General features: G+C 46.3%; 8 protein-coding genes across 10 annotated transcripts in view; 5 read left to right on the plus strand and 3 right to left on the minus strand.

Annotated features, from left to right (window-relative positions):
* Positions 1 to 13,990, minus strand: part of LOC126563457 (uncharacterized) — a 420,587-nt gene that overhangs the window by 342,817 nt on the left and 63,780 nt on the right. The window lies entirely within an intron of this gene.
* Positions 1 to 13,990, minus strand: part of LOC126561112 (gamma-soluble NSF attachment protein) — a 487,575-nt gene that overhangs the window by 308,746 nt on the left and 164,839 nt on the right. The gene's annotated exons all lie outside the window — the stretch shown is intronic.
* Positions 1 to 13,990, plus strand: part of LOC126563195 (cold shock domain-containing protein CG9705) — a 186,540-nt gene that overhangs the window by 99,233 nt on the left and 73,317 nt on the right. The window lies entirely within an intron of this gene.
* The window catches only part of LOC126562375 (arginine kinase), a 310,846-nt gene that overhangs the window by 98,168 nt on the left and 198,688 nt on the right, over positions 1 to 13,990 (minus strand). The gene's annotated exons all lie outside the window — the stretch shown is intronic.
* Positions 99 to 9,132, plus strand: LOC126562039 (uncharacterized). The gene is made up of 4 exons (XM_050218451.1): positions 99 to 251; positions 326 to 403; positions 7,711 to 7,880; positions 7,947 to 9,132. Exons 1-4 carry the CDS (start codon positions 99 to 101, stop codon positions 9,130 to 9,132), a joined length of 1,587 nt encoding a protein of 528 aa, XP_050074408.1.
* Positions 1,836 to 6,945, plus strand: LOC126561351 (uncharacterized). The gene is made up of 2 exons (XM_050217453.1): positions 1,836 to 3,504; positions 4,094 to 6,945. Exons 1-2 carry the CDS (start codon positions 1,836 to 1,838, stop codon positions 6,943 to 6,945), a joined length of 4,521 nt encoding a protein of 1,506 aa, XP_050073410.1.
* On the plus strand, positions 10,144 to 10,962 carry LOC126563465 (farnesol dehydrogenase-like). Its single transcript, XM_050220110.1, has 2 exons — positions 10,144 to 10,716; positions 10,789 to 10,962. The coding sequence occupies exons 1-2, from the start codon at positions 10,153 to 10,155 to the stop codon at positions 10,960 to 10,962; spliced, it is 738 nt and encodes a 245-aa protein (XP_050076067.1). The 5' UTR covers positions 10,144 to 10,152.
* Positions 12,377 to 13,204, plus strand: LOC126562881 (farnesol dehydrogenase-like). Its single transcript, XM_050219480.1, has 2 exons — positions 12,377 to 12,942; positions 13,031 to 13,204. Exons 1-2 carry the CDS (start codon positions 12,379 to 12,381, stop codon positions 13,202 to 13,204), a joined length of 738 nt encoding a protein of 245 aa, XP_050075437.1. The 5' UTR covers positions 12,377 to 12,378.

The raw sequence follows: 13,990 nt of genomic DNA on the forward strand, positions 1-13,990 counted from the left end.
GCAACTGATATTTCAATAGTTTGAGTGTTACAAAACGATCCTTTGCCGCAGGTTTGGATGGCTAGCGCATTTATATCGTTAGATTGTGGCAAACCAAGATGGAGCATATAAAGCTGACGACAAGCTTTTCCAACAGCTGCTTCTACGACGAAAACAAGCAGATACGCTTCGATCCTCCGGTTTACGAGCAGCGATACTCGGCCATTATAAGCCTGCTCGAGCTGGATCATTGGAAGGATTCATTTAAGAAGGTATTTGCTATAGCAAAATCTACTGTATACCAGCCAGTTACGATTGTATCTAACGTTCTGTGGTTTTGTTGCAGATCGTCGAATTTGGCTGCGCCGAAATGAAATTCTTTCGACTGTTGCGTTCACTGCCAGCCGTAGAGAAGATACTAGAGGTATTTACAAACTAGACGTATCTCTATCCATGTAGATCATAATGAAAATGAGCGGTACTTGCAATGAGCGGTACTAGAGAATAGCAATCATTCTCTAGTGTACAATTTGCCTTACTCGGATGGTATTTCGTTGTACAGGATGTGTTAAAGAGAAGATGATTGCGGAATTGTTGCTAGGATTATTGCTATACCTAATTGCCCCTAACAACACTGATAATCTGTATCTCTTGATACCTCTTTTCTGGACAAACGATCGTTTCGGCGAATGAACCGTAACGTCCAGTTAAGAGCATAGGCCGGTGTTTTGGAAGGTTGAACAATACCATACTTTTGGGCGTGATCAAGTCCAAATGCATATGATTCCGAGTGCAATACATTTTCTGCTTGTAATATAATACCTCATGATCTGAGCTAGTTGTAGGTTGAAACATACAACGAACGCGTCGATAATGCTTATATTTACAAGCAACATCTGTTTAACCAAGTCCACTATAACTATGTGGCTGCATTGCTAATACGAACGGATTTGAAGTCCTATTATACATAAATATGCAGCCCTTATATTTATTCCTTCTTCAGCATGATCACAATTTCCTCCATGGAATTCGGTGATTCTACCAAAAGTATCCGTTTCCGAAGGGATCGCGAAACGTCACTTTGGCATGTACCGCATGTTGTCAAAACATGTGAAGTGCGCTGAGGGAAATAGATTCACCACCACCAGCTTTCACTGTACAAGCAGGGGGAAAAATCGCTTTCGGAATGGCGATTTTGATCAAAACGTCCTGCCGAAATAGTTTGCGTGAGATTGTAGCCATCCCTGCCGATTGGCTTTAATAGTGGTACGGCCTAGAAGGGTGAATATTGTGTGCCCGCCTAGCACGAAGTGTGCGAGAAGCAAGCGTGCGAGCTTGCAGAAGTCTCCGCTCTCTTCCCCCGTTTCTTCCGCGCACACGCGCATGCCTCCACCACCTCCGACAGCAGTCATTGCACTTTTTGCTTGCACACTTCTCACCTGTACGCGTGTGTGAAACTAAAAGTGATTGAACGCGAAATTGGTAGTGTACACCGGACGGACGCGAGAAAGGATACCGTACACACCACCGCAAAGCCTTCAACCGTAACCGTAAAGCCTAACCGGCATTTCACACAGAACAGCACTGATGGTATCGCATTGCGCCGCTCCCGTTTGCCGGTATATGTGTTTTGTTCAGTGCATTCTTTTTGCCTTATCCTGTCCGGATCTGGGTCCATCGTCGACTGCGCAATCTGCTGAGACACTAGCGTCAACGAAAGGATAGCAGCATCAGCAGCTCGTCGAAGGCGCAACTCACAGTTTGTGGTGTATATTTACATTTCCATTCCGCCTCCATTCATCCTCCGACGCGGCGACCGAAACAGTTCCGGCCCCGGCTTGCCCAAAAACAAAACGATGAGCGGGGAAGATTTTATTTATAGCGCCATCACGAATGATAACATGAACGCGTTCGACCTGAACGTAATCGCCAGTACCCTCGCCAGTACGGACAAGCTGGTCCGGCAGCACAAGCAGCAAAAGGAAGAAAACGATCTGCTGCGGGAAAAGATCTCGTCCCTGCACGAATCGGCCCTGCAGATAAAGACGCTGTACGAGACGGAATCGGCCAAAGTGGCACAGGCCGAAGCACAGCTAGCCTCTTACGTAAGCCAATGTAAACAGCTGGAGGAACGGTGCCTGGAAGCAGACAGTAACAAGATCAATGCTGATCTGATACTCATGGAACGGTTGGCGGAAAACGATCGGCAGCATGAGGAAAAGGAGCGACGGTACCAATCCCTGATTACCGACCTGATACGTTACTTTTCCACGTCGGGACCAGAATCGGTAGAGTGTGGCAAAAAGCGCGACCTAAAGCATCATCTGCCATCGCTGGATGTGCTGAATCTTCCGGACGATGTGAAAGCGTTCCTCCAACAGGCGGCCTTCCATCGTAGTAAGCGAAGGAAGGAACGCACCAAGTCGGCTGTGTTGAAGGACCAAGAGTGCCAAACGGTGCGAGTGGAAATGCGGACCAGCTCAAACAACACTGATCCGTTCTTGGCGCCCTGCCGGCCAGAGGTTAGAGACTGTGGAACTGATGCTCCCGAGGCGCCGAAGGAACAACCGGTGAGCAAAACGTTCTGCGATAAAGCCACCATGCACAGCATGTCAACGATCACCAGGGCAACGTGCACGTCCGTGTTTATAAAGCGGGTGGATGTTGGCGTCAATTTCCCCGAGGTAACGCTCAAATCCGTGGACGAAATTCTACGCGAATGTGTCCCGCTACCGCCACTGCTTCTAACGCCCATCACCGATATTCTGCCCCTGTACGAGTCGGTGGGCACGCAAACGGACCAACCCGAGCCGAGCGTGGAAAAACCCTCCCTGGTCACCTGTGGCACGATGACGGTTTTGAAGAACATTCGCAAACGTATCGATTATCGTATGGTGGAGCAACAGTACGCCAGCTCCATGGCAGAGCAACTGTTTGGGAAGATCAAGCAGGAAGACTTTGCTGCGCCTGGGTTCGAGTTTGAACCGCACGATACGTTCGGCAGTATGCATCCACATCTTTCCACCATCTGGCGGTTGCTGGGCGAAAGCATATTTATGCTGATGAGCAGTGGCCGACGGTTTGACAATCAGTGTTACAACATGCTAAACGAACAACTAACCACCATACGCGATATGCTCGAAGCGGATGGACGCCGTGAGTCGGAACTGATGAGCACCATGTTTTCTAACGTACGGGCAACGGTTGTGGCTGCCGCGGGGTATGGAAAGGATCGAGGGACGACAGCACCGGTTGCGCCACCGCATGTTGTACTACCGGTCAGTAGTAGCACTGCGACGGAACTGGACAGTGGTGAACCGGCCGCTTCAGTAACGGATGCTTGTGACTGTGGTGGTGGTGTGATGGACTTGGAAAAGGAAATTGAGACTGTGCGAGCTGTTTCAGCAACCAAAGAGATAAGCAATAACGAGGAATCAGCAGTAGTAGTAGTACTAGTAGAGCCAGAATCCCATTTTCCCGAGCGGCAAATCACTCCAAATGTAAGCAGCGGATCGAAAGTCGAAGGTAAGTGTTTCAAAACATTTGTTGAATTTGTAGTCGTATAATACGGATAATACGGATTAGTGCAAACATTAATAGGAATGATGTTAATTGTTTGAAATTTAAAATTGCCTCGAGGATACTAGGATCTCATACTAGGAGTTTAAATGATTTATTGTGATAAAATTATATTGAATTTGTTGCGACATTAACGAGGAGGTTCTGATCTTTTTAGTCTAAAAATGATAGACCTCAAGAAATTATGGTCTATCATTTTTGGCTTCCTTGACTTAATGCATCTGTAGATGGATAGTCAGATCGGCGAGCGTAAGGTTGAGATATATATTTGCAGGAGAGTATTAGAGACAGGCAAATTCTTGATTAATTTGATACCTCTGAATTCGGAAAACAGTACCGCTTGTAGCATTTTCCGCGCAACGGCTTGTTGAAAATCACCCGCCTATCGCTGTCAGCTGGTTTTATTGCATTAGAGCTGTTTGATGGTAAAGAAATAGCATCTATTCCCCTAATTATTTGCACTATTCCTTCGAAAGATTCCATATTATTTCTAGTTGATTCATTTAATACGATTTCTTGCCATGTGTACTTTTAGCGGTAGCTCAAAGCATAGAAACTAATGGTACCGAAGTGGTATCGAAGACAAGTAATGACGAGAAGCAACAGACCAGTGAAATCTCACCTTTAACATCGCCTTCAACGTCTGCCGATGTGGAACATTGTTTGATCCTAGACAATGAAGTCGATCGGATAGAACAGCAAATGCAGATGATGGAGGAAGGCGAAAAACAACTTTCAACGCTAGTGGGATCAAGAAATCAGATGTTGGAAACGGATGACAGTCCTCAGTCCGAAGAAAATGAGTTGAGCGTAACAGGTGTGTCTGAACCGGAACCAGCAGCAAATGAACAATTACCACCGCCACCTATAGTAGCGGTACCCCGCCCATCCACACCTCCACAAGTTTTGTGCGTATCGAGCTGCTACCCTCCAGCATCCACTACCGCCACATTTGTTTCCCCGATCAAGGTAAAGGAAACGAATCAGCTCGTCAAGGATCAGTTCAAAACACCAACCCAACCACCAATTGGTAAGCGCAAGCAACGCGCTCGCCGTGCCGATGAACCACCACAACTACCTCACGCCTCGAAACGGATTCGTTTCGACGGTCAATCGAACAACGGCGGTTCGTTATCGGGCGGGCGTCCAACGTCACCCACGACCGAGTTTTTGCTGGAAGACGATTGGGATGAAAAGTTTTCATCCATTATGGCGCACATGGCTGGACCGTTGAAGGAAAGCGGCGAGAGAAGGCCACTTTCACCGATAACCGATCGGTGTGAAGAGTATGTTGTTGAGCTGATGGAGCAGGAGAAAGACAAAGATGATAGGGTAGTGGAGAAGCAAGAAACGTTGCCTATGGATCAAGAAAGTAATGAAGAGGAGAATATAAGGCCGGTTGAAAACGTCACACGAATAGAAGAAGCGAAAGATTCCACCACTGTTGAAGTACAAGATGGGAAGATTTGTGTGGATGAAAGTAAGTCAACGCAAGATCTCGCTGACATTGCGCCAATCGAAAGGAGATCGCCTGAAGAGTCGAAGGACGAGCATATTACATCGGAGCGTAATTTGCCCCGAGAAAGGAGATTATCGGAGGAAGAAGAAAGAACTCTTTCTACAGCTGTCGATTCGGTAATTGAAAACTCGGATACATCTGTATCTATGGACACATCCGACAAGGATGAATGCTCGAACTATATTGACCCTCCAACAGCACTCGAGGACGGCGAGATCAGTGAAGAGCTTAATGAAAGTTTCAGGAGCACAGGTGAGCTAGTGATCGATATAGAACCACCGCTACCTGACGACGACAGTAAGCCATCGACTATCGTGTGGGATTCTCCAATGTCACCACCAGCGCACGAAACGGGTAGTCTCTCGGTATCTGTAGAAGCTCCTTCTCACCCAATTCCTTGTGCAACGGATTCGCCTCTTTCACCGCCACTTCCCAGCGATCGTGGCTCACCAGCACCTGCAACAGAACCACCGCGGATACCACTGTTCCATGTTGCCCTCCATTCACAACTACGCCAACAAGCCCAAGAACGCAAGGAACCAATCTACGCCTTCATTGCACTTCACAAAGCGAAAAATGGGCAAGAATCGTCCCACCGACATACGGGCCGGTTCAATGCCCAGGAACAGCAGCTGTTGCAGCAACTAACCGATATTCTAACGATGTATCTGCAACGCCCGGATTGGAGGGAGACGGTCGTAAATGAAACCATTACGGCTGTGCTGAACTGCACCCAAGACGTATACCTGATGTCCATTGCCTTGCTCGAGCTGGTTGTATCCTGTGGTGATATTACGGTGAATGTTCTCTGTTCACCACCAGCTCCACCGCTACCGCTAGTGCAGCAGAAGCTTATCCTTATCGTACGCCACCTAGGATACGGGCTGGATGCGCTAGAGCAGGTCCTGATGCGAGAGTTGGACAGGCGAATGTTTCAACTGAAAGGCGATTCAGTGCCACTGACAGGGCTGATAGCGCTTACCTTTCTTTACATAGGTCTGGAGGATAGTAAACCTTCCGAGACGCCCTGGAAGCGCGAGTACAACGTTCGGTTGTACATGTTCAAGTGTTTGTACTATTTCGGCTTCAAAGGTTTACCGCTGGTGTACTACGTGCTGCGAGCATTTCCATTTGCCCTCCCGAAGAAGGGAAGCGCTCATTATGACAATTCCGATGCAATGATCGCCACCCTACGCACGATCCTGATGAATGTAAACTATTCGGAAAATAAGGTCGGATCGTCCGAAGCGGGCCTCTATCGCAAGCGCGAATTACTCTGGTTGCTGCGGAACACGTACGGATATCAACAGGGTAGTCCAACGTACGAAGAGTTGGTTGTAAATCTGGTAGAAAAGATACGTGCCAACAAACTTCGCAATGTGGCACACTCGCTAATACTGGTAGCGAAACGGAACGGGTTCGATTGGGCACGTTTACACATCATCCAGAAGCGTATCTATCCACTGCTGAACGATTACCTGAAACAATTCGAGCTGCTGCGAGCAGCTAGCCCCAGCGATCCTGTCGCATCAACAACAGTAGCCAACCTAGACGAGCGGATCGTAACGTGCATCTTTACGATTGCGTCCATCATGAAAACGCAACCATCGAACGAAGATGCATCGCGTGTGATGCAGATATTCACCACGATCGTGCAACTATCGGAAGGGAACCGCGCGATACAGGAGGAGGCAATTGCGGGGCTGATCAAGTTTAGCCGGTTCGGATTTGTGGACATTTTTCAGCGACTGAGCAGCTGGAACCCGGACTATCCGATCAGTGATCGGATAAAGTTGATGCTAATGACGATGGTGCATCGAAAACCGCCCCTCTTTTGGAAGCAATTGTTACAAAATCGAATTGTGTGAAGGCCGCCTTGCCGAAAGGCCTATACGCGGGCACAGTTTCCAATCAGGCTAAGGTCAAAAGGAATCTTAGCCGTTTGTGTCGAACTGTTCCTATAGTTTGTTCCATTACACCTTTCAATAAGCTCTTGCATAGGTCCCGAGTATCCTCTTTGTTTTATTTTGCAACACAAACTGTTTTCTGTGTTTAAGAACCACACATTCAAAGAAGTAGTTGCCGTTTGCCATTTTTTAACTCAATTAATCCTGCCTGTGTAATAATGTTCTTTTCCTCTCCATTGAAGAGTTTGCGTGTGTCATCCGCTTTCTTCCATCATTTTAGCATCCTCTCGTCTAGTTCCTTCTGGCCAGATAGATTACGGTCCCGTTTGAAAGAGTTTTTGAGCTTTTGATCAGGGCTGTTAAAAAAAGAAATTAAATAAGAAGTACATAATTAAATTAAATTATAATAAATTTTATTGGAATTGTATAGAGAAAATTAATAATAAAAGAAATTGTATTTGATACTACAGGGTGTCGATATCATTTATGAATTGTTTTTTTTTTTTGTTGTTGTTAAAGTACCAGAAATAATCCGAAAAATAATTTTATTTTGCAGTGTATTACCGTTGCGTAAATCAGTACATGTTATCAATTTTGCGTGTTGAATTATCAACGCCATTCCATTGATAACCTTCTGCTACATAGGAAGAATCCATAGGAAATAATCCAATATCGGAGCAAAGTTGTGGATACCGTAGATAAAAGTAAAACTTCCGTTTCTCGCAGGTTGATATTGATGACAAAATTTTACAACAATGTCGTAACCTGGTACGGCCACTGCTTAACGATCACCTGTCACCATCGGTCAAACCGCTCACCGTAGAAGTCTGGCGTGGAAACATTGCCGAACCTCACGAATGTCTCGAAGGAACGGATGTGGTCATTGGAATCGAAATGTAAGTAGCATCAAGATGTTTGTCTTCATCGAATTGTTACAGTTTCCTTTTCCCGCTCAATTACAGCATCGAACATTTGCACCAGCCAATCCTGGACAAGGTGCCGGATAATGTGTTTGGATTCATCAAACCGAAGGTAGCATTCTTCTCCACACCGAACGCCGATTACAACGTGCTGTTTGATGGTTTGCTTGAGAACGGGTTCCGCCATCCTGATCACAAGTTCGAGTGGACTCGGCGACAGTTTGAAGAATGGGCCGAATCGATCTGTCAACGGTATCCCGATTACTGTGCAAAGTATTTCGGCATTGGTCCTGCTCCTGTGGGTTCGGAGTCGGTTGGATGTGTGAGCCAGTTAGCCGTTTTTGTGCGACGCGATTTTCTGGCCACTTTGCCACAGCCAGTAGAATCATTAGAATCTACAGCGAAGGAGGAGATAACAGTTCCTGACGAATCGTTCGGGGTTGATCAACGATCAGTGGGCGATAGTGCAGTGGCCGCACGCCCGCACGCGATATATCTGGAAGAAAATGGAGAAATAGTTTTGATTCAACCACCAACGGATGAAGCCGCCTCAGAGTCACAGGCCAGCGGAGAACCTGCTGTTGGTGGGGGTCAGCTTTTCGAGGACGATATCGTGGCTGAAGAGCGTCTGAGGGATGATGATGACTATGATGGGTATGGTGACGACGGGGACTATGAGGATAATGATGACATGATCGATATGTACATTCCGGAAGAGGTAGTTCGTGAAATGCGTACCCGAAACGATAGCGGTAACTTCGAGGAGGAAGAACTGATCGAACCGGAGCGTGAGTATTGGTTGATAGCGAATGAAGTGTACCCGGTAGCAGCACCCGACAATCGAACGCGCGAACAACACATTAAAGATGCGGCCGAATATCAGCTTCGACGGCTGCGTAACTTTGGGGAAGATTTTCTATCACCGGAGCAGGATCGCTATCTTATACCGCTGCAGACCGTACATGATTGTATGAATATGCAGGTGGCAATTGACGAGGTGCGACAAGCATTATCACGGGTGGGATATAATGTTGGAGCGGATGATATCGTTGTTTTGCCACTTGAAGATGAGGACGACGGCAGTGGCGACGATTCGGATGAGGATCGGTTCTACGATTATACGGATTATGATGACCGGTATCCGACATGGGATGATAATGAAGCAGCAAAGGCAAGTCAAGGAGTGGTGGCCATGACGCTGGAGGATTGTGATGAGATCTGGGACTGAACAGACAAGATGACTTTTTTTCTCAGTTAAATTGATACCATCTTGATATCGTAGAGGAACTTTTCGTAAGCTATAAATGCATTACAAACGATCGAATACAAACAATGAGATGGAAATTGTGTATCGAAAGCTATATACATGATGACCTTTACTTCTTTGACGTAGAGTACGGACGTGTAGCGATTGATGAAGCTGAGACTGCACTGGACAACCCCTCATATATATTTTAGTAATAAGAACTCCTGGAGCAGACTAAGACACACCGAATAAGTAGATAAGTCAAAGTGATTCCTATCTGTTGCGGCTGTAAAATTTTTTTTTAGTCAATTTTGATAAATACACGTATTCCAAGAATGACTTGCTTGCTATGGGAGTTCCTATCCGGATAAAAGCATACACGTGCCGGTACGTAAAGCAACGTAACGCTCATTTTTAATTGAACCGCTCTCGAGTTGCCGCTGTAGTGTCTGTAAACTGCACGAGAGCATGACTGAGCATCTTCCTATTGATCATCGTGACGTCGATTGTTGGTAAACTTAAGGGCAAAACTTTATAAAAGATGATTGTGTTTACTATCTTGGCGAAAGGGAGAAACGGAATTGTGTGTCTAGCTTGTTTTATCGCAGTGGCATACAGATAGAAATGTGTGTTAAATAACTGGCCTTTATCGATCTAATGTTCAAACCAAAACGAGTTTAGAAACACTGCCCAGATAATGTTCAAGTGTGTCTAGTGTAAAAGTGTTGTTGATTGAAGAAATCAGCTGGACAGCACACACCCAATCATTCGAGTGCTAGGTCCTCATCGGCACTGTTTCTTTGGGCACCCTGTCCCCGTCGTCTTCCGTATCAAGTCGTCGCTAATCTGCAAGTCATTGCTAATCGCATAGATGATATGCTAGACAAAAAGCGCATTGCAGAACCGTCGTTCATTCAGTTCAGTACGATAACTATCCTCGCTCGAGGTGCTAGCTAGTTTGGTGGAATTATTAGTAACTGCAAGACAATATCCGAACGCAGAATGGATCGTTGGAATGGTAAAGTGGCCGTTGTAACCGGTGCCAGCTCAGGCATTGGAGCGGCAATTGTAAAGGATCTTGCCAAAGCCGGTATGATTACGATCGGACTAGCGCGGCGTGTTGAGCGTGTGGAGCAGCTCAAGAAGGATCTCCCAAAGGAGGCAGCCTCACGGCTACATGCAATAAAGTGTGACATTTCGGTAGAGTCTGAGATAGAGAAAACGTTCCAGCGTATCCTGTCGACGTACGGTGGAGTGGACGTGTTGGTAAATAATGCCGGAATCGCGCGATCAAACAATCTGCTCGCTATCGGAACAACGGCAGACTTGCGAGCGGTCTTGGATACGAACGTAACCGGGCTGGTGCTGTGTAGCCAGTGGGCCTACAAGTCCATGGTGGAACGGAAAGTCGCGGGACATATAGTGCATATCAACAGCGTCGCAGGGCACATTGTGCCTCACATACCGAAATTGAACATTTATCCAGGCACGAAGCATGCCGTTACGGCACTGACGGAAGTTATGCGCCAAGAGTTGCGAGATGCCGGTACCAAGATCAAAGTGACGGTTAGTAGCCTCGAGATCATAGCAAACAAATTCTTCTCCAGTAAATAATTATTCTGTAATGGTTGTTTCTAGAGTATCAGCCCGGGTGGCGTGCAGACAGAAATTCTCAATTCGGCGGAACTTCCGGAAGGTATGCCACTGCTCGAATCGGAAGACATTTCAGCGGCCGTACTGTACGTGATTGGTACGCCGCCACATGTGCAAGTGCACGAACTTATCATCAAACCGATTGGAGAGTTTTTCTAGGCAAGACGTTCACCATCTACGGCTCTTCTCGATCGCTCTCGATTAATGCTGAGAATTAGGATAGTATCCGAAAATATCATTATGATATAGTAGAATGGATACAAAGTTGTTAACCCTAAATCCAATAACATTAAAAGGCATTATTGCATCACATGTTGTCATCTATAAAATTGTTTTAATTGTTTGTTCATTCCGAAACACAAAATCTTTGCTAGTGAGTTGGGCCTCATGATCTTCTCAAGAGCTCTGACATTAATCCTATTGGGGAACACCAGTAGCGGTTCTAACGGTTACCGGAATAGGCGACCGCCTAGGTATCCAACAGTTGCCTCGTAGCAAGGCCCCCGTTTGGAAGCTTCGCTGTATTAGCTTCGTAGAAATCGTAAACGTGATCGGAGATGATCCCCCCAATTGATAACACTTTTGATTTGGATGGTGATGGGCTTCAATATCCATTCCGCCAAGTGTCTCTAATACTGCATTCCCTGTCGTTTTGGAATTTGTATAAGATAAACTGTTACGAGAGCACATCACGTTCTTACGCTACCTTATTCCTAAACATATTTAAGCATTCCTAAGCCACTGTTCGTCCATCGTAATTGACCCTAGCCATAGCTTGGCTACACAACATTCTGATAAGATAAACTGTCAACTAATAATAATCGTCCATAAATGCGTGATTGATGCGAACGTGCTCACGCATTCTAAGTGGTTCGTTTGGCACATTTGTATTTGAAGCTAGCCATGCCGGTACGGTTGGTGGTTTCTCAAGAACAGATTTTCCGTGTTAGTTCCGGTACCGGCGTTCCGGGAGTTCGATTTGAACCAAAATAGGAACACACACACGTACAGGTGCGTACGTGGAATGTAAACTGTAATGTAATGATTGTTTATTTTCGGCATTCAAGAGCATAAGTAAGCAGCTTGAGCACACCCACGGGGGGATTGTTGGTAAACTAGTGTCGGTGTGTGGGTCTAGTCCAGCGGCCGTCAGGTGGTAATGTGGATTAGATAAGGAATGTATTTATTTTACAATAACTTACCAAGATTTGGTTAGAGATCGCGTATAATTTAACCTACTGATCAAGTTACAGAATTGACAATTATAAAGACATCAACCGATCACTCTGCTGAACAACCTCAAACAAGTTAAGAACCACTGCCCTAATGCTAGCAAATCCACCGTAAAGGTACAACCAACCAACCAGTCGATAGCGGAACCCTCTCCTAGCTCGTTACTTTGGTCCGCCAGCCTCCTTCGTCCCATGTAATTTCGGTTATCTGCAAGTCATCCTAAAACACAATGATCATTTTCTAGACAAAAAGCTTGTCACGGTACCGCCATTCGCTCAGTCGTGTGTGACCATCGTCCGCGGTGTTATTGGTGTGAATTGGGTGGCTATCGAGTGCGTGGCAATGGAACGCTGGAATGGTAAAGTGGCCGTTGTAACCGGTGCCAGCTCAGGCATTGGAGCGGCAATTGTAAAGGATCTCGCCAAAGCCGGTATGATTACGATCGGACTGGCCCGGCGTATTGAGCGTGTGGAGCAGTTGAAAAAGGATCTACCGTCGGATGCGGCCGCACGGTTACATGCGATGAAATGTGATGTATCGGTGGAGACCGACATCGAGCGTACGTTCCAGCGTATTCAGGACACACACGGAGGTGTGGACGTGCTGGTGAATAATGCCGGAATTCTACGGACAAACAATCTGCTCGATCTTGGAACGACGGCCGATCTACGCGCTGTGCTGGATACAAACGTAACCGGGTTGGTGCTGTGCAGCCAGTGGGCCTACAAGTCCATGGTGGAGCGGAATGTCGCGGGCCACATTGTGCACATCAACAGTATCGCTGGCCATACGGTGCCAAACTATCCGAAAATGAACATTTATCCAGGCACGAAGCATGCCGTTACGGCACTGACGGAAGTTATGCGTAACGAATTGCGAGAAGCGGGTACCAAGATCAAAGTGACGGTTAGTGGAGTTTTACCTTTTTGCTTCAAGAATTCTTTCATTAAAAACAACCGACTTAAATTCTCATTCTCTTTGTGCTCGTTTGCAGAGTATTAGCCCTGGCGCAGTGCGGACAGAAATTCTCGAAGGGATGGACATCCCGGACGATATGCCGATGCTCGCCTCGGAAGACATCTCGGAAGCCGTACTGTACGTAATCGGAACGCCACCCCACGTCCAGGTGCACGAACTTATCATCAAACCCAATGGGGAAGTTTACTAACGGCGCTTTTTAAACATAAACGCAAATACGCGCGCGTTCGCTTAGATAACCTGAGGGTGGTGCGCATATACGTAATACGTGTGCGAAGACTCAAATGTGTGTGGTTGTGGCCAAGGTGGCCCATACAGGCAAGGTGGGAAATAAAGTAGGCTATATGTTATAATTGGACGCAGCGAAATTGATTAGAAGAAAAAAAATTGCTGATAACATTCTAAAATACTACCGCCCCCCCCCCTCCCCCCTCACACACATAAACCACGCGCCTGCAGAAGGGATCGAGTTACGAGTTGATTTGTTTGACCGTTCTGGCACATCACTGTTTCACTGCCTCGAAACGTCAATGTAGTTGTTGTGCTGACACAGCTAGAACGCAGCACGGTACGAGTGAATCGGGCAGTTTTCGTCCATTGAATAAATTTATCGTTTTGAATTTGATTAATTTACACTCCATTTCTGCTGACCTTGGTGTAGGCACGGATCACAACATCCAGCATTGAGGTGTGTTGAGGTAGTAGTTCCAGTTTGTGTTGTCGGAAATCATAAAATCATCAGAATTGAGAAACGTACGCTTATTATTTGGTGTGAATTAGTCAAATTCCAATATCCACTAGACCACTGGACGACCTTCAGAACTAGAATTAGAAATAAATCTGCGCCGGAGCCCTGTACGCGTTTTCCTATTTGAATTTGAAACGTTTCTTTTGCATTTCTATGAAATATTTCATGCATGACTGTGAAATGTTTCGTTTGAACAGCGCACGAATAAGTCTTTCATTTTTCGCGGGA

The sequence above is a fragment of the Anopheles maculipalpis genome, chromosome 3RL (assembly GCF_943734695.1).
Source record: "Anopheles maculipalpis chromosome 3RL, idAnoMacuDA_375_x, whole genome shotgun sequence".
NCBI classification, from domain to species: domain Eukaryota; kingdom Metazoa; phylum Arthropoda; class Insecta; order Diptera; family Culicidae; genus Anopheles; species Anopheles maculipalpis.